Source organism: Protomyctophum parallelum (genome assembly GCF_964188405.1).
Source record: "Protomyctophum parallelum genome assembly, chromosome: 1".
Lineage (NCBI taxonomy): Eukaryota > Metazoa > Chordata > Actinopteri > Myctophiformes > Myctophidae > Protomyctophum > Protomyctophum parallelum.
In genome coordinates, this window is record NC_139697.1 from 76,967,916 (window position 1) to 76,990,278 (window position 22,363).

The window sequence follows — 22,363 nt, forward strand, 5'->3', positions numbered from 1 at the left end:
GCTTATGGGGGGGGGGGGGGGGGAGGAGGCATACATAAGGAAATGGGATGGGATACTGGATACACACACATTACACAAGAGATTGAAGCAGGACGGAGGGGAGGGGGACTCGGGGAGGCAGAATTGTATTTCAGAGTGGGGGAGAGGCTGGTTCTCTACTGAAAGCCTTGTGACGCGAGGTTAACATTCTTCTAGTTCTAGACGTAAACTTAACCTCTAGAACACGCAGTTCCTCTACACAAGCCCAGGGCAGCAGATTTGTAATGTTGCGTTAAGTGATTACAGTACCATCCATTACAAATCTACAAAATGTAAAATGTGGAGATTTCCCCCTTTGTGCTAATTTTCATTGATTGCATAATTCCTCATTATACAATCTTATCTTTGGGCTACTAATAGTCAGACAACTGACGATTAAATGTGATTTTCCGTCAAACTCGACAACGTTTTTAAGCATTAACATTAGTTTTTGAACATGACTAGTAGCCATTAGTTGTAGTTCTCCTAGCAGACAATTATTTACAGTCACGAGCGAAACAACCGCTGCGGAGCGGAACTTATGTTCGGCGACAAAGAGGGGAAGAAAAGGAGTGATGCATACGTGCCGGTAAGCGGAAACGGAGCGTTTCAATCACGACAGAGTAAAAAGGCGCACATGGAAACACGCTCGTCTGGATAAATTGAGGATTATTTAACCTGTGCACATCTACAAACGAAGGCGTTCATATTAACATGATGTTGGTATGTATTCTTTGCATTTTTTTTAGTAAACACTCTGGGTCTGACTCTGAACTGCATGTACTGTGCTTGTCTGTGTCTGACTGAATGCTTGCTAATGTCAGTGGCCAGCTAGCTAACTTAACCAAACTGGCTAAAGTCTGAAGTTCAGACTCTAGTTCAGACTCTGAACTAGTTGATGGTTGATATATCGTTACATTGGCTTGACGTTAACTTTTAAAAGTTCCGTCCCTTAAACTGTTTTACATCTTGCAATAAATGCACAGTGCAGCTCATCTGCTGTCTGTATATGATACCGTTTATTGTTGTTAGGTGGTGATAGTGGTTGGTTGTTGACACAGACGAGGCAATTTTTTTAGAAATGTTATACAATTTTTACAGTTGGCCTACCGGGGGCCCTACCCTATCCACCATCTGATGCACATAATTGTATTGTTATCGCTGCTTAAGTTTTATTTTACTTTACTTGTTTAATATATCTTGTCTGTGAATTGGTAGCACCATGTGGAGCACGTCATGTCACACTAGCTCTGGTCCATAGCCCTAATGCTAGTTCTGCCCTGCATGCAGGGTAGAATTAGCATTAGGGTTATGGACCAGAGCTATAAATGTCTAACCATTATTTAAGTGCACACACTTACTTATAGTAGGAGGGAGAGACAAATTAAACTTCCTTCAATCCTGAACACTGGACAACGTTATAAGGAAGGGACATTATTCAAGTAATACCACTTTATTGCACTGTTACAACTTACATGGCATGTTATGTATTGGTGTCTCACTTAGAACATTATTGGTATATAAGCTTTAAGGTACTACTCATCAGCTATTTTCAAGTGCCCGAAACGAAATGTGTACTGTGTATATAAGGCTGAAGTGTTTAATGTATATTTTATTTGTAATAATGATCAAATTAAGTATAGCATTACGTAACTAAAGCTGTCAAATAATTGTAGTGGAGTAAAAGTACAATATTTGCCTCTGAGATGTTGTGGAGTAAAATTATTGAAAATCAAAATCAGACCCATCTGAAGTGAGTGGTGGTGCTGTACTGTATTTGTACTGTACATACTGTAACACTTGGTGGTGAACAAACACTATTTTCGTGCTCGGACACAGGGACAGACCCAGCCACACACATAGCTGTCTATAGTATAGTAAAATATTGTACTATTTGATTTCGTCCATATGAAGCATTGATGATTGTTAGCTTACAGCAGTAGTTCTCAATCTTTTTTCACATCATGGATTTGAAAATGTTTTGTGCCAGGGAGCCGTCCACTGGCTTATTATACCTTTGCTTATAGGACCCCACCATATTACACTCATTACAGTCAGTACTAAGATTGTATAACCACTTTAAACATGGCATTCCTATTTTGGGTACTGTATGTCATTAGGGGCGGACACACACACACACACACACACACACACACACACGGTAAAAAAGAAGCAGAAATATAAGCTCACTATGCACCCCATCACATTGTGAGCTTGTAGGTTGGCTAATTTTGCTATTTGCCTTCCTATAACAACATGAACCCATGTGTCCCAAACATTTGGCTAAAATGGCAGATCTAAAGCTGTTGTGCATCGCAATTTGTAGATTTCTATTTTCAGCGGGAGCGATTTAGTGTAGAGAGAAAAGTGACAGTACTGTGGACTGAAGTCCCTTAAGGGGTTAAGGGAGACCTTTGACTAGTAGTAATTATTTTGTCTAAAAGAGGTCTACAACTTTTCTGTTGTGTATACATTTGAATGCAGTGAGTAACACATTCCTGGTGTTTTATTCTCTCCTCAGCTGTTTTGGACATGAGACAGGTTGCAGTAACATGGTAATGTTTAGTGAATGGGATCGGACTGTCTCAGACCAGAAGATAAGCCACGTTTTGCCAATGACTGATGAAGACACTGGTTTGGGGGCTGCTTTGGCCCAACCACTGGCAGGGTATTTGGGAAAAGTCAGTTGAACTCATTGCTCATCTTCCTCTCCTTGCTGTCCTCTGTGCAAAGCTTGTTTAGGCCTGGAGAAGAAAAAAAAAAGAATACTGTTAAATTAACAGTATGAGCGCAAATTGAGCAACAATGGAAATCTTTGGTTTAGAAAGGCGAAAGGTTTAATAGTAGGTTGGACCTTACTGTGATTGCAGTGATGCTGAACATGCATTGAGCAGCATGTGTTGATACTGTACTTGACTGGGAGAAAAAGGTGTACTACTAGTCTAGAGCTGTCAAATGGACTGTTAAAGTTGTGCATAATTGTTTTTCACTGATATTCTGGTAATATCCACTGCATGGTGATGCATTTTGCTAAAACGCCTCTGCATAAAATGCCATTGTCCAAAATGTGTATGTGTGTACCACTACATGTAGCTTTGGGCGGCTGTGGCTCAGGAGGTAGAGTAGGTCGTCCAATGATCCGTGGGTCGGCGGTTCGAACCCCGGCTCCTCCTGTCCACATGTCGAAGTGTCCTTGGGCAAGACACTGAACCCCACCGTGCCTCCAGTGGTTGCCACCATTGGTGTGTGAATTGAGGACGCCGCTTCACCTACCAATGTATGAATGAATGGACCATTGTAAAGTGCTTTGAGTAAGCACGTGCATAGAAAAGCGCTATAAAAATGCAATCCATTATACCTTTATTAACGGGGTTCTACAATTGCCTCAATGTGTAGGTGATCAACAACACCGAACAACAAATCTATCATTTAAACAAACAAAATGTCTTCAAAAGACATTAGGTTTATGCCACTTCATTAAGCTTTTTCTCTAGTACTCTTATCACATAATATGCTGTCTGTAAATATTTATGATTATATTTTACATAGTTTGTTCACTTAAATGTCTGTATACCTGTTTGAACACTTTAATGTGTGGAAAAATGGCAGTTGTAACAGAAAAAGAAGAGGATGGAAGCAGCAGTTATTCCTCTTGGGGTGGCTCTAGGAGTTGTATGAGGCCTTCGGCAAAGGTTTTATCATTTATGATTATGAACACTCAAACTGTTACTCACTGTGCCTCTATCTTTTTATTACCTGCAGTTAAAAGTCGGACCAATGAAGAAATTTGATTATGTAGTAAAATGTTTAAAATTTGTACTAATGAACAAAGTTTGTAGTAATTCAATAGAATGTCTACTATGAATGCCCAACACCCCCCTAGGTCCTTGGGTTTCAAAATGTGTTACTTCAGAACTAAGTGAACAGGCTCTATAAAACGTATAATAATAATCTGTGTTTCATTTAAATTGTGTTTTGTTTTGTTTTGTTATGTTTACAAAGGTTCAGGAAAGGGCTGCTTCATTAGATCAGTGTCCTTGGTGTGCTGTCAAAGGCTTTAACTATCCTTTGCGCTCATACCACATCAACTTACAAGACAAGATCACCCTCTGTACAAATCCACAGGTGAGTTGAAATGCACACACGGGTATCTTGAAATGCTAGTTATACAGTTAGTTTTGAAGAAGCAATCTGATTGGTTGAAATAGCTGTCCTGTGCTTCAAACAAGCATTATTATGGCACACCTAATCAAAACGTAAAAATAATTTGTGCTGATGAGACGGTCTCGCAGAACACAACCGGCTGAGTGTCTAGCCTAGCACTTTGCCTTGGACATTTGTGGTCATATTGGCTAAATCTGGCATTCAAATGTATGAATAGCTTAGTTAAATTTAATTGAGTTGACATGTTTTTTAAGGGTAACTAGCTGTTGTATAATTGCAATATTACACTCGAGGGGGTGCTTTACCTAGATTATTGGCACTTCAATATTACTGGCCAATAATTACGATAAAGCACACCCTCTCGTGCAATATTGCTTAATTTTCATTCACTTGTATCCTTTGTAACTTAAGTGTTTCCTCTCTGTGTATTGTAGTGCCTCTTCCCTCTCGTCAGCCGGCCTTTAGAGGATATCTTGGCCAGCCTGGTACCCGCAGAGCCCCAGTCTGTGCTCAAAAGAAAACAAACCGAAGCATCGGAAACGAATGGGCTGAAACGTCCGCGATCAAGTGCAGATGATGGTCCGGTGCCGCAAAGTATTGCTGACCTACATGTCGGCAAAGCTGACGGCTCAGAGCTTCCACTTGGAAATGGCCAGCACCCTGCGTCCAAGACAGAGGTTGAAGAAGTTGATGGCCATCTTACCCCACTGAAGGAAGGTGAGAGAAGTGATATCCAAGACCAAGTGCCGACGCGCTTTGATTCTAGTTCTGCTGTGCTGGTGGATATGCTAGCGACAGATGGGCCTCAGCACTATTCATCAGTCAACTCCTTAACCACAGAGAAGGACATGCACCTCACGTCTCCCCTAAAGCCACTGGATGCCCCAGGGGTGGAGGATGGAGATTTGAGTGACATAATGAGCCCACCTAGGGCAGCATGCATGTCCGGCGATCCAGAGCCCAGCCTGTGTGCTTTGTCAACAGAGGTGGAAACGATGATGTGTTCATCGCCACAGTACAAGAAGCTGCCTGTTAAGACAGAACAGGACGTAAGGGCTATGGAGAGTGATGAAATGTGTACAGTGAAGTGTGACATGAAGGCTTACCCAGACGATTTGTCCCAAGGCAAGAGCAAGGTTCACCCACAGACACGCACTGTATGTCCACTGGAGCAGCTTGTACCTGTCCCACCCCTGCTTTTCTGGAAAAATGTGGACAACCTGTGTTGGCTGGACACCCTGCTGGTTGCTCTGGTAAACAGTAAGACACTGAGGAAGTACAAGCCTAAAGAGCAGCCTCAGAGTCAGCAGTCACCTATCGGGCAGATAATGGAAACGCATGATCAGGCTTGTGCAATGATCCAAGCCCACCAGCAGACTTATACTGGTGAGTATTGTGTTGTTGTAATGCTGGACAAGACAATTATGTACTCAACCCCCGTACTAGTCAAAGTATAGATACTCAAATATGACTCTTCTGGAAGTTGCTTAGTCAAATTTATACAGTTAAAGTACAGGAGTATTTGCTTAAAAAAAAAGAGTACACTATTTGAAAAGGGGCTTAAGTGGTTAATTGTTCATAATGTACTTTCTCCCTTGTTGTGTAGTGAAATTCCATTTGTCTTGGAAATATTGTACCCTTGTTTTCTCGTTAATAATGCAGATTCTCATATTTGTCCAGTTGTCCACACATTCTGTGTAGTCTTGTCGCTGCTGCCCCTATAATGGATCACTTCCCACTGGCTCTCAGTGAGGAGCCCCCACTCGATATCTTAAATGCACAGCCTCTAATCACTGAACTGGCTATCCATTTAAGAAGAGGTTGCAAGTTGTGGAGAAGGAATTATGTACTGATCGTGTTTTGTAGTGGACCAATTCTACCGTATGTGGGAAGTGGGAACGTTGAGTAACTTGTAATAACCACAGACCTTGTTTGTAATGTTGTCTGTAGAACATGTAGAGTAAAACATTATGAATTACTATAATGTTGTGAAGACAAAGATACCCTGATGATGTTAATTGAACTGTCAGGAGTTTTAGTTTTAGCTTCAAGATTGTTTCTGTCTGCCTGCCCTCCAGCCTTTATTTATACTATAGATATTAGATACAGTAGTGAAATTAATTAATGCAGGAATATATTTTCAGCATACATTTCTCTACATTTGGTCCACTTCCAACTTGTTAATGATGGACAGCACTTCGCACTGAGGTTATGAAAATATTTTAATAGACTGACAATGTTTTGATTATTGTCATGTCAAACCAAGTCGTGTCAAGCAAGCTTTCTATTTATCTTAAAATGAATGCCTCTGCACATATGATTCTTACTTCTTTTTTATAACCATAAGGTTTGGTAAATCCACTATCCGTAGGAATTATGTCATGAAATTCACTGAAAACGTGATTCACCTCATAAATAATACAAAGTCTCATGTCCAATCACTCCAATGCCTAGTTTTCTTGCTCTCATGGCTCACCATACCTATCGGCAGTTTGGTTATGTTATGGCTAATGGCCCCACACTGATTCTATTTAGAGTAGACACTAGACATGATGTTGGCTGTCGGAATGTCTAGGCCTCTTAGTGAAATGGTAGTAGTGTAGTGGCAGTCTGAGAATACAATATACCGTAACTAATGTATAACTGCAGGTAGTTCTGTCAGTTATTACATAATCGCCTGATCACAATTATTTGAGATAATCTCAATAATTAATTTAGCATAATTGGAATTGTTTCCATTCTTGTTCATACTAGACATTTTCAGAAAGAGAAGTAGCAGATCTACAAGCTCCCAACGCCTCGCATAGCGACTCATAGAGCGGCTATTTCCACTATTTGAAATTACAAGTCAAGTAAATCAATTATTAAATATGGCTGGTCGTACATTAATCATTTAGATTTGATAAGCTTTCTTTACAAAGCCTAAAACAGACAAATTTGTGTATTTATATGTTGAATGCAAAACAATGAAATTGTATAAATTTCACCATATACAGTGGTTGTATTTGGTCTCACTGCTCTCTTCTATTGGGAATGTTTGATCCTGTGGTTTGGTAGGACAACCAAACCACAGGATGAAACTGGTACTGCCTGTACTTTAGGTCAAAATCTAGTTCTGCATCTCCCCGACCAAGTATCCCTAGGTTCCGGTCATTTGGCACTTACTTGATTAGAGTTTGGTCTAAAAAGATAAGAGAATGAGGTCCATGTCAACATTTTAGCCACTGCTAAACAGTAAATAAGTGTCAAAAGACGGAGCACAGTGCGATCAAGGAAGCTTACAGAAAGAAAGGAAATGGTCACGTGACTGGGCTGCGCCATGACACTTTCATGGACGCTTTCATGGGTGCCAAACTCACACCGGAAGTTCAATGAATACATGGCTGTGAATGCAGCCGGCCGGACCAGCTCATAACAAACATTATTTCTGAACAATTGTCATATAATCGGTTCAGGAATATAAACGAAGACATATCACAAGACAGGTTGTTTTCTAATCACTTGCTTTTTGATGTGCACAGTATATAATTTTATCTGAGCAGCAGACCATTGTTTCTGGCTCGGAGGTATCGCGAGATTTGGCTGCCAGACAGGAAACGGTTATGTGGGAAGTCTCGCGATACTTGGTATGTTCAGAAAGGTACTTCGTGCTCTTTAGATACCATACCTCTATACAAATTACACAGTGTACGCATCGAAAAGCAACACAGCAGTCAATAATGTATTATGTCTTCTGTTGTTTTCCAGAAGCGATTACTTTACAAAAGGTCTCAGTCATTCAGAAATAGTGTTTGTTCATGAGCTGGTCACTGAGCTCTCATCGACTCCAGTGCATTCTGCCGATCTTCCGGGTGTAGTTTGGCTCCCATGAAAGCGTCGATGAAAGTGTCATGGCGCAGCCCAGTCACGTGACCATGTCCTTTCCTTCTCAAAGCTTCCTTGAGTGGGATCAGGAATTGTCCTGACTCTTTAAATTTAAATATGCCCTGACCAGATCCCTACTGTAGTTCCACTTTGGACTGGAGATGCTTTGCTGAGTTCTGATTCACGTCTGTATTTAGCACAAAACCATTTGTCTGGTTGTGAGAGCTTGAGCTTTTTTTTACGTGAATAAGCATAAAAACCACATTATGCAACTGTGTCTATAGGTGACAACTGTAGACTCCTATGAAGAGTGGTGGATTTAGAATGATATTGTTTGTGTCGTCTCTCTTCAGCTGTCTGTGACAGGGTAAGGGTTAGGCAAATATTCAGACATGCATTTGGAGCAGCCTTTTTTGTTGACTCACAGATCATTTGTGCTTTCCTATTGCAAGGCCTTAAACCAAGCAATGATCTTACATGATGCAAGTATCCTTTGGCCACATGGTTTGGAAACCTTGCTGAAAATCCAGTAATGGGCATCACCATGTTTAAAATAAATGTATTTTTTTTTTTTTCAATGTTTAAAATCATGCCACACAAAATGTACTACAAAACTGTGCAAATGGAAATACTTGTTAGGGAACAGTGTTTTATTACATTTAGGTAGTTGTCTCCGCCAGGCCGAAGGCGTGGCAGACTGTTTTTGTGTGTGGTACTGGGTATGTGTTTGCATGTGCAAGCGGCTAATCGCCAGCACCATTGGACAGATCTGTGTGAAACTGTGCACACACACCCCCTGGAGGTCGGAGCAGGACCTCTGTCTCAAATGTAATGTAATGTAATGTTATTTTGTAGATTCTAAGACCATCAGAGAAAATCTGAAATTCAAATTTAGCACATTATGTAATAATGTAGACTAGAGACGTGAACCGAGCGTTCATGTATTTGTAATAGAGAAGAAGATCCTGCATAATGTCAAGTTTACAATCATTACAATTATAAGGCTAAGACACTTGCATTCATTTCGATATCTGAGGAAGCCCTGAGGAAGGTCTGGCCACACCAACCGTTTGGTTGGTGTGGTTTGGGCCTCAAGGGTTTGTTTACACCGCCTGTTTCTAATCGTGTGTGCAGAAGTATTTAATAGTTTTACTTCAGTATTTCACTATGCATTACAAACCTTTTATGAAAAACTAGATATTTTTAGTCCAGGTCACGTGTGAAGCGCTGTAAGATTCTCACATTAACTAATTTCTGTGTTTTTAGATGGTGTTCTGAAGGTGCCAAAAGGGATACTTCAAAAGGTTAACAAAGACTTGCGAAGTCTCAGGATGTCCGTATTCAAACTGCTGCAGCCCAAGCTACACTGTCAACTGGGTAAGCTAATTCACTAATTCACACCGGAGTTCCTAAGAAGCCTTGACAAATATTAAATCAGTTTGACCCACATTAAGGCATTTCAAAAGTATTAGTCTGAAATACAATAAACCAATTACAGACAGCGGAGGAAGAGATGAGGAGAGAAGGAAGGAAGGAGACTTTTGAGAGAGATTGAGAAGGTTCATGAAGGGCAGCTGATTGAAGATTTACAGAAATAGAGGGAGATAAGTGGATTGAAGTGAAGCAGAACTGGAATCAAGTGACGGAGATGCAGATATTAATTCTGAGAAGACAGACAAGAAATAGATAAGCAGTAAGAAGGGGGAGGCAGCAGGTAAACAAAATGGCCTAAATCTTGAATAAAACAATCCTAACTGAATGAATAGGTTTGCAACAAACTACAGACAGTACTTGGACCGATAAGGAACTGAAACAGAAATTTGTTAGGTTCACATGTAGTGGAAATAATAATTATAAAATGTTTATAATTGGACATATTTTGAAGTGGTGCAACCACTTCCTTACGCAGCTTTGAGTGTCTGTGGGTGGCTGGCTGGCTGTGTCCGAGCACAAAAATAGCGTTTGGTTCGTTGTCACTGTTGCGCAGCCACACACACACACACACACACACACATACACACACACATTAACTGTATATATGATGATTTCGGGTGTGACAGTACAGTATAGTAACGGTACAGTAGAGGGACCCCCACACGGTAACTCTGTCATTTCTCAACCGTTTGGGATGCAGGGTGGCTCGCCGGAACCGGCCCACCCCCATGGGCATGTTCCTGGGGGTCTGGATGTTTCAGGGACCCCCCGGGGACGCCCACACAGAGTTGCGCCACTTACTTCACACCAGTGTGATTTTTTGTTTGTTCTTCCTGTAATGATTTCATTTGTCTAAGTATATCCCTCGGCTCATAATGGGTTTCTTTCATTTGGAACAGTTTCTGAATGCAGCTTGGAAGCAATTTCTGTTGTGCTTTGAAGGCTAATAAAACAGTCTTATATTTAATTACCGGTATATAAAATATATTATATTAAAAGAGTTTTAATCTGTTCATAATATTCAGATCTGTTTGTTGTTCTTGTGGCTCTCATCTGCAATATAAATATAGGATTTGTATTCGGTTTATATGGGTTTTTACCATATCTCCACACAATAAATAATGTGTGGAACTATGAGTGAACAATCGGCAAGTAGAGTGATTTCTGACAAAGGGTATATTTGGTTTATTTTATTAAAATGCAATAGTTTTTGACATTTTTGTTTTGACATGTGATTTCCAGCATATTTCCAGTTTATCATCTATTATTACACCCCAAACCACATTTTCTTTTACTCTTTCTATTTCCATAACACTGTTCAATGATAGATTGTTAATGTCAAATATTTTTTATTTATTTATATAATTTCCCTTTCCCTTACTGCATTCAGGAGCTGTTTTGTTTTCCGGCGATGACACAAACCTTTATTGCTCTGTTAACACATTGCAATTATCATTTATATCATTTGGGACCTAAAACCGAACCTTGTGAGACGCCTTAGGTGACTTTTTCTAATTCATTTTTTACATTATTTATTTGAAAATCTTTATCCATGAGTTTGCTATCCCTCTGACATCATATCTCTCCATACACTAAAATTATCTAGTTAAAATAAGTCTAGACATACAGTATCTGTGTAGCCTTAACCCCCTCCAAATAATCATTGGAAGTTGGCAAAGTTGCATTGGCGTTGCTATGACCACTCTGCAGTGCTAAGGGTTCCTGCTGATTTCTGTATAGGTGTGCAGTAGGGTGTCAGACTCATGATGAGAGTGTAGAACTGCTTAATCCTATTCAAGATGAATGAATCACATGTTCATCAGAGATGTGATTGAGAGTTCTAATTGCATGAACCCTAGTGTCCCTATTCTGGGTTTATTCATAATGGGTGAACAACGATCATGCATTGAAAATGTGTACAATATATGTAAATGTCATGAGCTTGTAGATTACTATTTCTGGCAAAGAGATTTTGTGCAGAGAAAACGGGGTTGTACTATAGACAAATATACTTGGTCAACAAAGTATATTGGGTTTAATAATATAATAATTGAATGCACTTTACATTCCATGGAATCTCGAAGTGCTACAATAGGCAACGCATATAATCAAGAAACATCACACTATTAAAACGTCACACAATTAAAAACATTAAGGAAAACGCAACAATTTAGAACATGAAGGCATACAAGTCAAAGGTTAAATGGATTCAGGGGAAAGCCTTTTGAAAGAGGTAGGTCTTTAGCCCACTCTTAAAAGAGTCAATCGACTGTAGCGCTCTGAGGTGGGCAGGGAGGGCGTTCCACAGTTCAGGGCCAACTGTGCAGAAGGCCCGGTAACGCATGGTGCATAGGTCGACCGTGGCGGAGTTGAGTTTAAGACTTAAACCCTATATACCAAGTGGTAAAGGTTATGCTGAGCATGTTGAGCGTGAATGTTATTGCTTTATCCAATCATGCTTTAACTCCCTAACAATGTATTTCTCAGGTGACCAGGACATGCCAGTGTTTGCCCTTCCCCTCCTTCTCACAGCCGACTCTTGGGCAGAGCCTCTTTTCCAGGTGACCTTTCGCTGGGAGTTTGAATGCAGTCATTGTAAAATGTCCACAACGCAAAAGTAAGTAACAACTAAATTAAACCACTCACTATTTTGGGCATGTCATTAGGCAATGGCTTTATTTATAGGCATGTCATTGATTTTGTAGATTGACTATTCTTGCTATTCATCCTATAAATTTTTGAGTGGTGCAACCACTCCTACAACCAGCTTGCAATGTCCTCGTACTTGTTTGTTTGTTTGTGTGTGTGTCTGTCTGTCTGTGTGAGCATGAGTATGTGACTTAATAATAGCAGTAGGGGGCGCCAGAAACAGTGAGAGGGGTAGTGACTCTAATGAGAGAGAGTGAGAGAGAGAGAGAGAGAGAGAGAGGGGGGGGGGGGGGGGGATTGCACCACTCAGTTCACACGTGTGTGATTTTTTTATAAGGTTAGGCTTAATGCAGTAGGTCTTAGTTGTTAATGTCCACGTTTATACAACATGGAATTCTATTATCATCCACTAGTGGATCGGAGCAGGCACCTCTGGAGAATAGCTCATCCAATCCCAGCAAGCCAAATGACGTTATGATGACGTCCTCCGGTGACGTTCAGGACTAGGCCAGATCACAGCCCATATGGGGATGATCTTTACGTCATTTCCAGGACGGCTTCACCAGTTGAAATAATATAGCTTATTCTGGGACAGATCTGACTAGTTAATTTATGATATGACTTAAGTGGATCTGGCCTCGATCGGACTCTCTCTGATTCATCCAGGGACGTCCGTTTCAGTGGGCAGAATGTATGTTGGTTGAAATCAGGTGGTATTCTGGGCCAGATCTGACTAGTCTTGGTTTGACTCGATCTGGCCACAATCAAGCGTCACTAATTGGTCCAGGTCCTGACCGTGCTTGCTGGGATAGACTTCACATACAACATTGTACTTCCTTGTGTGTGTCCTCAACAGTACACGCATCAAGTGTGAAGTCAATTGGATGAGCAGTTTGTGAGATTTACAAAGGACGAATTTATAGAAATCCAGGTGTGTGGAATTTATAGATGGAACATCTGGTCATATTTGTAGTATCTTAAAGACAATGTATACTTATTTCAGCAGGTTTTTCAATTTCGAAACATACTTTCAGAATAACGGTACACTAAATACCGCATGACACAAAAGTGCACAGCACAAGCTCACTCTATTAATCACACACAAATCTCAAAGAACATATGGTGCACAATCGGTTGCTATGCTAGCCTCATTCCCTTGTGCACCATACTATTAGGAACTCAGAAATGGTTTGTTTTAGTCCTTTTAGCTAACGGCAGATTGTGTGCACGGTTCGTAGAGTAGTCTGCAAGTGCAACCCACCACCCACTTATGTTAGAGAGGAAAGAAGCACGGTGCAAGAGCAAGTGTTGTTGCCTTCACTAGCACTGTCTGTGTCTGGCAGACGGGTGAGACAAATTGTTGATTTTTTTAAAAAGTTTGACAGTAGACAATATTACATTTGAACAAAAGAGCGCCAAGTGCCTGTCGGCTCGATTGTGAAGCTAGTGTTGTTCCAGGTCCATTTTACTCGTTAATCGAGTAGCCAGAACAGCTAGAACCAGCTTGTTGCAGTTTTGACTTTACTTTAGTATGCCACAAGAAAACTAGATTACAGTTGTTATAACTTACTATACGCAGTATAGTTTGTGTCAGATTGTAACAGTATAGCCGATATTAGTTGCATTCGGTGGAGGTAGAGATGAGGACGGAGAACAAGACGGATGGAGAAGGTGCATAAGGGGCAGCTTATTGAAGATCTACAGAAATAAAAGGATCATTGGATTCAGAGGCAGAACTGGAGTCAAGTGATGGAGATGGCTTGGCCAGTTCCCTTGAAAAAGAGACTCCTCAATGTGTTTTACTCGTTACATACATGAGATGACAGGCAGCCAAGAAATAGATAGACAAAAGCAGTGTGAATGAATGGAATGGAGAGGGGCAGGTAAATGCTACCCCTCCATTTGGACAGCACCATGAAAAAGATAATATAGCAATGGCAATGCAACACTGACACGTTTGAGGAATTTGAGATATGCATGAGTGATATCGGTTGCAGATGACATCCAACTATTGGTCTTAACAGCTTAGTGCTCAAGACGTCTTTATAATTTCACCCGTAGAGGGCCCAGGACATGTGGGCGACGTCACCGGGTCTTTTTTTTAACTATATAAAACTCAAATTAAGGCCCTACCTGTGCCCTCATCAAACCCTGTACACTCAAGACACTGCCCCCGCTGCCACCCTATTGCCAAAGCGCCAATGCTCGCCCAACAGTCTGCCGTCACCCAGGCGGATGCGAAGGGTGAGGTCGCTTCTCGCCCTCAGGGCGTCTTACTGGTATTTAGTATTTAGGTCATAATATGCGTTAGTATAGAAAATAAACACTTTTTTTGCTTGTTTGAGGATGCTGTCGCAAATGTTTATTGCTTGGAGTTGTGCATTGTTGCATTGCTTGAAAGTAATGACAATATATTTACTTAGTGTTTAAAACAAGTGTCAAGTAATTTATATTCTGGAACATAGCTCCTACATTCATTAGAAGGTGTTTTGCTTGTGCTTGCACTCTAGATCAAATTGTAGGTGGTGTGTCGGGTTGAAACTGTTACTTTTCAGGATTCCAAGAAAAAAATAAGCAAATATAGCAGATCGACGTGCTTAAATCGTGTTTCTGGCTTGTAGATATGCTACTTTTGATACTTTCCTGTGATGCTGTAGTATGATCAAGTAGGGTGTTAATTTACGAAAAAACACAAAGATAAGATGTGCCTGCCCGACAGCTACAATATATTCCTGCTCTCCTTTTCAGGGTCACAATGCCTCTTCCAACTTTCACAAATGTTGTCCCGGATTGGCACCCACTGAACGCTGCTCATCTGGCCCCGTGCAATACGTGCTCAAAGACGGGTCAGAAGAGGGTTATGATGCTGGAGGGGTGAGTTGTACAATATTTCGTGTGTGTTTTTTTGGGGGGGAGGGGGTTCTGTTCTTATAAACTAAGTAACTGACACCTTTAATTGACTGGCCTTTTAAACATAGAAACCCTAGCATCTCTGTGCTGGGCATGTCATAATGGGCGACTAATAGCCTAGGTGAAGATTCACAGAGATTATCCAATCTACAAAGTCACAACCTGTCTCATTGCAATGCGTGTGCAATGTGTGCATGTAGATTGGCTATTGGTGTTTGGTTTGGTGTAGAGGTTGAAAAAACAAGCGGACCAAGTATAAACTCCTGTGGCGACCCCGGTCAACAATGTAGACAGGGTTTAAGTGTTTAATTTCACTCACCTAATCAGTGTGAAGAATACATAATTATGAAAATGCATATAGAATATTTCACATTTAATTTGGCCATTCATACTGGTTGATTTTATTGTCTCCACCAGGCCGAAGGCATGGGGGGAGAGTATGTTTTGCACTCCGTCCGTCCGTGTGTCTGTCCGTCCGTCCGTGTGTGTGTCCGTGAGCAGCTAATCTCGGCCACCGTTAACCCCGGCCACCGTTAACCCGGTCGATGCCAAATTTTGCACACACACTCCCTGGATGCCAACGATCAACCTCTGCCCCAAACCTTCCAGAACGGCCTGTTATAGCGCCACCAGGAGGCCGCTTTGTGCAAAACAAGTTTTTGCACAGTACACCTACAGATTTTGTCCAAACATCACGCAAATTGGTACACAGTCTCTCTAGAGCCATTCAACGAAACCGGTCTTTCAGATTTCTCAGACTCCATCCTGATTGGTTAAGATTGGCTTCCAAAGTTCACAGGAGTGCTCAGTTTCAAACAAAATGCTGCAAATCATGAACACATCGCGTGATTTCCTTGAAATTGTGCACCCACATTCCCACTAGGCCGAGGACGAAATGCCACATGAACAATTTCAACTCAGCCTCAAGGTGGCGCTATAACTGGCCGAAAAGTGTTTTTACCTCTAACTGCACGGATCTGTGGATAACTTTGTATGCCAACTCCCTAGAGGCCAAGGAAAAACCTTTGCCTGGAATTTTTTACTTTTGTTGCCCTTTTATCCAACCACCAGCAAGCTGCAATGTCCTACATTCCTATCCTGGTGGAGACCTGTGCCCAGAAGGGCACAGGTCTTTTTCTAGTTCACAGACTTTTTCTAGTTCATGCTGAATTATCAACCACGTTTCGAAAAATAATTTGCTTTATTGCCTCGTAATTTCCACATTCTGTGGATGTACAAACAGTTTAAATGAATACAAATTAATTAAACTTAAATGCTGAGCTGGTGGTCATTGTAGCATGTAGGACATTGTCTAGCCTGCAATGCTGTCTATTATTTAGTTAGCCTTAATGGGCTTGCTAAATATTTCAAATAATGAATAGATAGGAAATAAGCTCCCTTCTTCCATAGTGATTGATTGAATACTTTATTAACCCATTCTGAACGGGCACCCATTTTGGTGTCGGCATCATGTTATGCTTTAGCTATTGAAAAATAGCAGATCTACAAGCTCATATCGCGCCACCGAGTGGCGCGCTATGAGCTTGTAGGTCTGCTATTTTTGAAAAATCGAATTTTTTTAGAATCTGATCTCAGGTCAGAATGGGTTCATCAGACCAGTGTGTGTCCAGTGGAAACCTCGTATGAATCTGATCTCAGGTCAGAATGGGTTAATCAGTCAAACACTTAGTCTAAAAGGATATCACCGAAAAAGGTCCTTGCGGTCTTGTTTCCATTCAGGTCCTGGGTTAACTTCATAATCATGACATGAAGAATAACGACAAATTTCAAATCATCACACAAAAAAAGACATGTATAGGATACATAAAAAAAGTGTGTTATAAAGAGGTGGGGAGGAGTCACTTGGCTAAGGGAGGAGCGATCATTTCCTCTCCCTTTGGCCTACTGAAAGGTGGATTTGCAGGCCCATTTTAAAGGATGCCATTGTTTAGGGAAGGTGTCAGGGCATTCCACACTTGGGTGGCAGTGCCATAGATTCGGCATACCTTACTGGAGGGCCCAATGGCACGTGTTGCCGTGGCGGACACCAACACATAAGTAGGCTGGGCGGAGATGATGTGCGTGGCATCAAGTCATATTAAATTGATTAGCTAGGAAGACCTATAGAGTAAACATGAGCAGCCAATTTTCTACCTACAAATGTTCTTATGTTGATTAAGTTCATACTTTCATACATCACCTCGATACAGCATCTCCGTATCGGCTTAATAGAAACAGGACCGTCGGGATATACAGTATATAAATGCCCTGGTATACCATAATACCGGGTACCATAATGTTCCTGTCCAAGCCTATATATCTCTTTACATACAAGTTAATTTGCAGGCAAGGGTTACATGCAAGTTAATTTGCAGTCCAGGGAAAACATCTATTATAATTCTATATAAATGGATGTGTGTGTGTGGGTGTGTGTGTGTGTGTGTGTGTGTTTTTTATCTCTCCCCTCCCCCCCCCCAGTGTGCCTCCAGTATTTGCACTGCACTTTGTGGAGGGGCTGCCTGACAACAACGTTGGAATCTACTCCTTCAACTACCAAGAGAAACGTTATGCAGTCACCACTGTCATACAATATGACCAGGAGCTCAAGCATTTTGTCACCTGGATCTGTCAATCTGATGGTTTGTATAAAACAATATACATTTTCTTTGTTTTTATTTTATACTTTTATTTTATTTTATACTAAAAGAATATACCATTTAACTCTGGTAGCATAAATGTAGTTAACCTGTGCCACCGCCTGCGTCCACTTCTCTCTCGGTTTCCTCCCCGCTGCAGCCCCATGCACATACTCACTGTAACCATTGGCTATCATTAGCATTAGCGCACGCTGTTTACCTGTCGCCAGAAACTTTTACATGTCGGGAGCGATGCGAAACAAAGTCACAAATGACATCCGAACCTTGGATGGGTGATGATCACCAAGGACAGCGCTCTTAGATTCTGAGTTATGGAGGTTTGAAAATCCTGCTTTGAACCGAGGTAAATGGAGGAGTTGTAACGTCCTATAGCTGGTGGTGACAGAGGCGTTGCATTGCAACCGGATCAATGTTAATAGCTGCTCTGGGGCTCAACCACTATAGAGCGTCGCAGTCTCGCCCCCTTTCATGACGAAGCCAGGCCCAGGAAATTAATCCCAATGCATTTTTCCCATAGACATTTCAAAAAGTATTTATTTAAAGTCCCTTTAAGTGTCGTTTAAAATGGGCTTTAAAAATCTGTTAAAGCTTGAACTTTCAGCAAACTGAAGCCAATGAAGGGTGCAGAAAAGTTGGGAGACTATTGTTCTTGTGAAGCAGCTTACTGTGTATATGTTTACTTAGGCACACAAGTTGACATTAGGCTTTTCTCTAAACTGTCTCTTTATAAAAATCTAATAAAAACATGATGCATATATCAACTGCAATGCCATTAGTGTCACGCGTTCACATTTCCTGGGTTTTACACAAACAAGATGTGAACTGTAACACTTTGTACTACTTCTCATGTGCAATACATCTAGTTAGTTCATTGTTAATCTCTGTTAGTCTGTTCTGAACACAAACGGCAACTTTAGCTTTGACAACCAGGCTGTAATTATTTGTGTCTTTTGATCTGTTGAGCGCCTTCTGGATCTGGTGCATGTTGAAAATGTTTCACTTACTGTGCACATTGTGTAACAATGTAATGTTTGTTCCATATCTACTCTACACAGGATCATGGCTTGAATTTGATGACTTGAAGCATCCGCACTGTGTTGCCCATTCAAAGCTGCCTGTCCCCCCTCAAGACATCCACATAATCTTCTGGGAGAGTGAGACCGACACAGATACACTCCCCATTTGCGCTCCATCAACCACTACGGAACCTCCACTGTCAAGAAAGGAGATTGGCCTCAGTCTGAGTGACGACGACGTAGGGGCAGATGAAGAACTGACGTGGTCACCAGACCAGTCCATGGTTGCGTCGCACAATGACACTGAAATTGTCAACGCTCTAACTGACAACGCTATGGACACTACGGTTGCAGCAGATGCATCCATAGGTTCCGCCACTCTGCTTGACGCTTTCGAAGGCCTCACTCACAGTGACATTATCACACTCACACTGTCGGAGGTCAAAGTAGACGTGAATGGGAAACCTCTGGATGATGACCAACTACCTGCCGCTGCCAGTTGTGCTGCTGGGAATAATGTTCAAGAAGCTTTCACCTCTCCAGACACCTCCTGCTCTGCCAGTGAGCTGCTGCCAATCCCAGAGGAACCTGAACCCGAGCTGGATGATAACTCATGCATTGAGCCTGAATTTACGCCTGCGTCCAAGAGCAGGAGAGGTCGGAGCAGAGGTAAAGGCAGAAACCTGCCTGGACATGCAGCCAAAAAGGCTGGGTCATCAAAAGTAACCATAACGGCTCTTGCAGAAGCCACACTACCTGTTGAAACAAATGACCAAGCCTCTCCTGTATTATCGCCACAGTCTTCCCCACAAAAACGTTCTGAGCTGCCTTCCTCACTTGACCATAATTCCCGCTGGTCATACCTGCTTAGCAGGCACCCACTCGCCACTGTGCACCCTGTCTACAATAAACTCCCATCTCAGAAACCTGCAGCTACGCCGATCATACAAAGGAAGCCCAGGGAACCTGTCCCCATCCTCTCCACACCCAACACGGTAAGAAAGCAGCAGGCCCCAGTTAGACCCCCTAAATGCCAGCTCAGGAGAGCAGACATGGAGGACCTACCACTGAAGGCTGCCGCAATGTATGGTTCGTTTTGCACAAAGGGTACTGATTCCGCTGTCCGTACCCCTCACACCCCACATTCCCCCCAGACACATGCTTTCACGGCTCCTCTGAATGGCATATCTACCCTTCAACCCCCTGCCTCCCAGAAGTCTCCTGTCTTGAACACACTGCTGATGGTGTCTAAGGCATCACCTCTTCCCCCAGTAGCGATGGAACTCCCGAAAATATCCCCTGAGAAACTTGATAGCCGCTTAGTAAAGACCCCTTCTAGCATCGGAGACACTGACATCCTCCGGCACAAGCTCCTAAAGAAGTTAAGAGCAAAGAAGAAGAAGCTGGCAAAGTTGAACCAGATGCTGTGCAACCAAGGGGCAGCCGGAGGTGAGCCAGTTCCTAGACCAGACAGTACAGACCTAAGCTCCCCACAGACCGTTAGTTCAAGTACCTACGAAGGCTCCACTTATGATGAATTCTTCGCAGACCTCTTGTCGCCAGCCACAACAGCTAGCAACCTGTCACCAGACAGCACTGACGTCCTGCTAGCTGGCACGCAGGAAGGAGGCGATTACTTGGAACCAGGGAGGAACACTGGTGGTGGAGTGTCCCAGGTAAACATGGCGACTCAAAAACAAAACGATGGCCTAGCAGAAGTGCCTGCTCTGGCTGGCTACATGTCTGCAAACGATGGCAACCTACTTGAAGAGTTTATTTCTGGGGTGGCCACTCAGCGGCAGGCTGAAATTGAGACAGAAGTGCTTAATGAGCTGGATCTTTTTAGCTTTTAGACCCAGAGGGAAGATGTTTCTTTCTTTGTCAAACCTACAGTGCTATGTAACAAACATTACACTTCTCAGTCACACAAGTAACCACTTAAACCATATTTACTTAAGTGACTGGAGTCCCCCAGTGGTCTGTACTAGATTTATTTTTTAATTGTCTCTACATCCTCAAAATAATTTCAGAGGAATAGTCTTTATCATGTTGGTGCTAGTATTTAGTTGGACTGATTCATTCACCATCAGTAAACTACTGAAGGGGGAGCACAGTTTCCCTAGGTGAAGTGCTGTATTTATTTGTTTGGATAATCTTGAGTACTAATGTACATCTGCACTTTGCATATGCCAATCATGGATTTATTTCAAGAAAAGGCATTGTTTGTTAAATAGTTTGTTTCCTCTGATTATAGAAATTTGTCTGAAATTCGTAAGAATAAATTTATTACGGGTATTGTAAATATGTTGACGCATATTGTCATGTGTTTAAATGTATGTAAATACTGTAGTTGCCACAATAGAACAAACTTTTGCAAAGATTCTGGTGAATGTCATGTTGTATATTTTGTGCATTGGAAGACAAGTTAATTATTTTTTCCAGTAGGTATTTATATTCAGAAATATCAATATATTCGGTACCTATGCAATTGGAGAAGAATTCATAGTGTTTTCTCAATGGATTTCACAACCAAGCTGAAATTTAACATAGGCATTTCCATGGACTGACAAAGGAGTGGAGTGGAGCTTATGTCTTTAAACGAAGTTAAAGAAATGTTGTGTTGTAGGCCACATGATAGAACATAGCACTACATTATGATCAAACAGTTGGTAGAGAGATTTATTTTATAAGAACACTTGGACAGGGAACATTGGCTACTGCAGTGATTTCCAATTTCCAAAACTGTACCACCAGAATACCTTAATGTGATTTGATTATACCAGGATTCAGCATTTTTTTTTTTTTACCACTTCAAATGAAAATATTTAACACCAACTCATTTGTATTGGGGGTGTCAAACATACTTCATGAAGTCTGTTTCCTGATGGCAGCCAGATTTTGAGTAAAAGATTACTGGCAAAAATACACAAGATGAGGCTAACCATGTGCTTTGTCACTAGACACAATAGAACATACATTTATATAGAATTGAACTATTATGTAATAGTCTTATAAAACCATTGGTATAATTTTTCGATACATAATTTATATTTACAATGTCCAATTTGTCAGAGTTAAGAAACAGAATGATATGTTCCAAGTGTCCTTGAACAACTCCCAACAACTGGTCATTACAGTGACAGGCTACATTATAGATGCAAATTCTACTTTTCAAAATGTGCTATTTTTGTTTTACTTGAAGAGATGAGTTTCATAATTACCAAATTGATTATCTGTGTAAATTTGTTGAATCAGTGTTTTATGTTGGTGGCCAGCTAATTAACCATGTTAGCAGTTCATCTAAAATTGAGGTGAGAGAAGTCGGAAATGCACTTGTATGGCACTTTAAGAAAGAAGAAACGAGTCATGATTTGATTTAAGTCAAACGAAGACGAAATACAGAAGTTTGCCACTTCAATCTGCCTGTTCAAGGAATGGATATAACTTGGCTTAAAAAAGGTAAGGTAAGTACTAAGTAATAATAGTATGTAATATGTATACGAAATTATCCCAAAAAGCAACTGAATTTAGACTTGGAGTAGGCCTAATGCAAATTGCATATTTACAGGATTTCAGTTCACTCACATAAATCAAGTAACGGAACAACTAGCATAATATAACTTTGAAACATCATGTGCTTTAAATAAACTT

At 41.3% G+C, this 22,363-nt stretch overlaps 1 protein-coding gene across 2 annotated transcripts; it reads left to right on the plus strand.

Moving 5' to 3' along the window:
- The first annotated feature begins 562 nt into the window (after positions 1-562).
- uspl1 (ubiquitin specific peptidase like 1) lies at positions 563-21,370 on the plus strand. Of its 2 annotated transcripts, XM_083777697.1 has the most exons (9): positions 563-741; positions 2,540-2,699; positions 4,021-4,143; positions 4,617-5,568; positions 9,313-9,423; positions 11,968-12,097; positions 14,878-15,003; positions 17,518-17,678; positions 18,752-21,370. In XM_083777697.1, the coding sequence occupies exons 2-9, from the start codon at positions 2,571-2,573 to the stop codon at positions 20,563-20,565; spliced, it is 3,546 nt and encodes a 1,181-aa protein (XP_083633823.1). In that variant the 5' UTR covers positions 563-741; positions 2,540-2,570; the 3' UTR covers positions 20,566-21,370. The 2 variants fall into 2 exon arrangements, with proteins under 2 accessions (XP_083633823.1, XP_083633822.1); XM_083777696.1 differs by lacking the exon at positions 563-741 and having other exon boundaries at positions 2,559-3,710.
- The last annotated feature ends 993 nt before the right edge of the window (positions 21,371-22,363 follow it).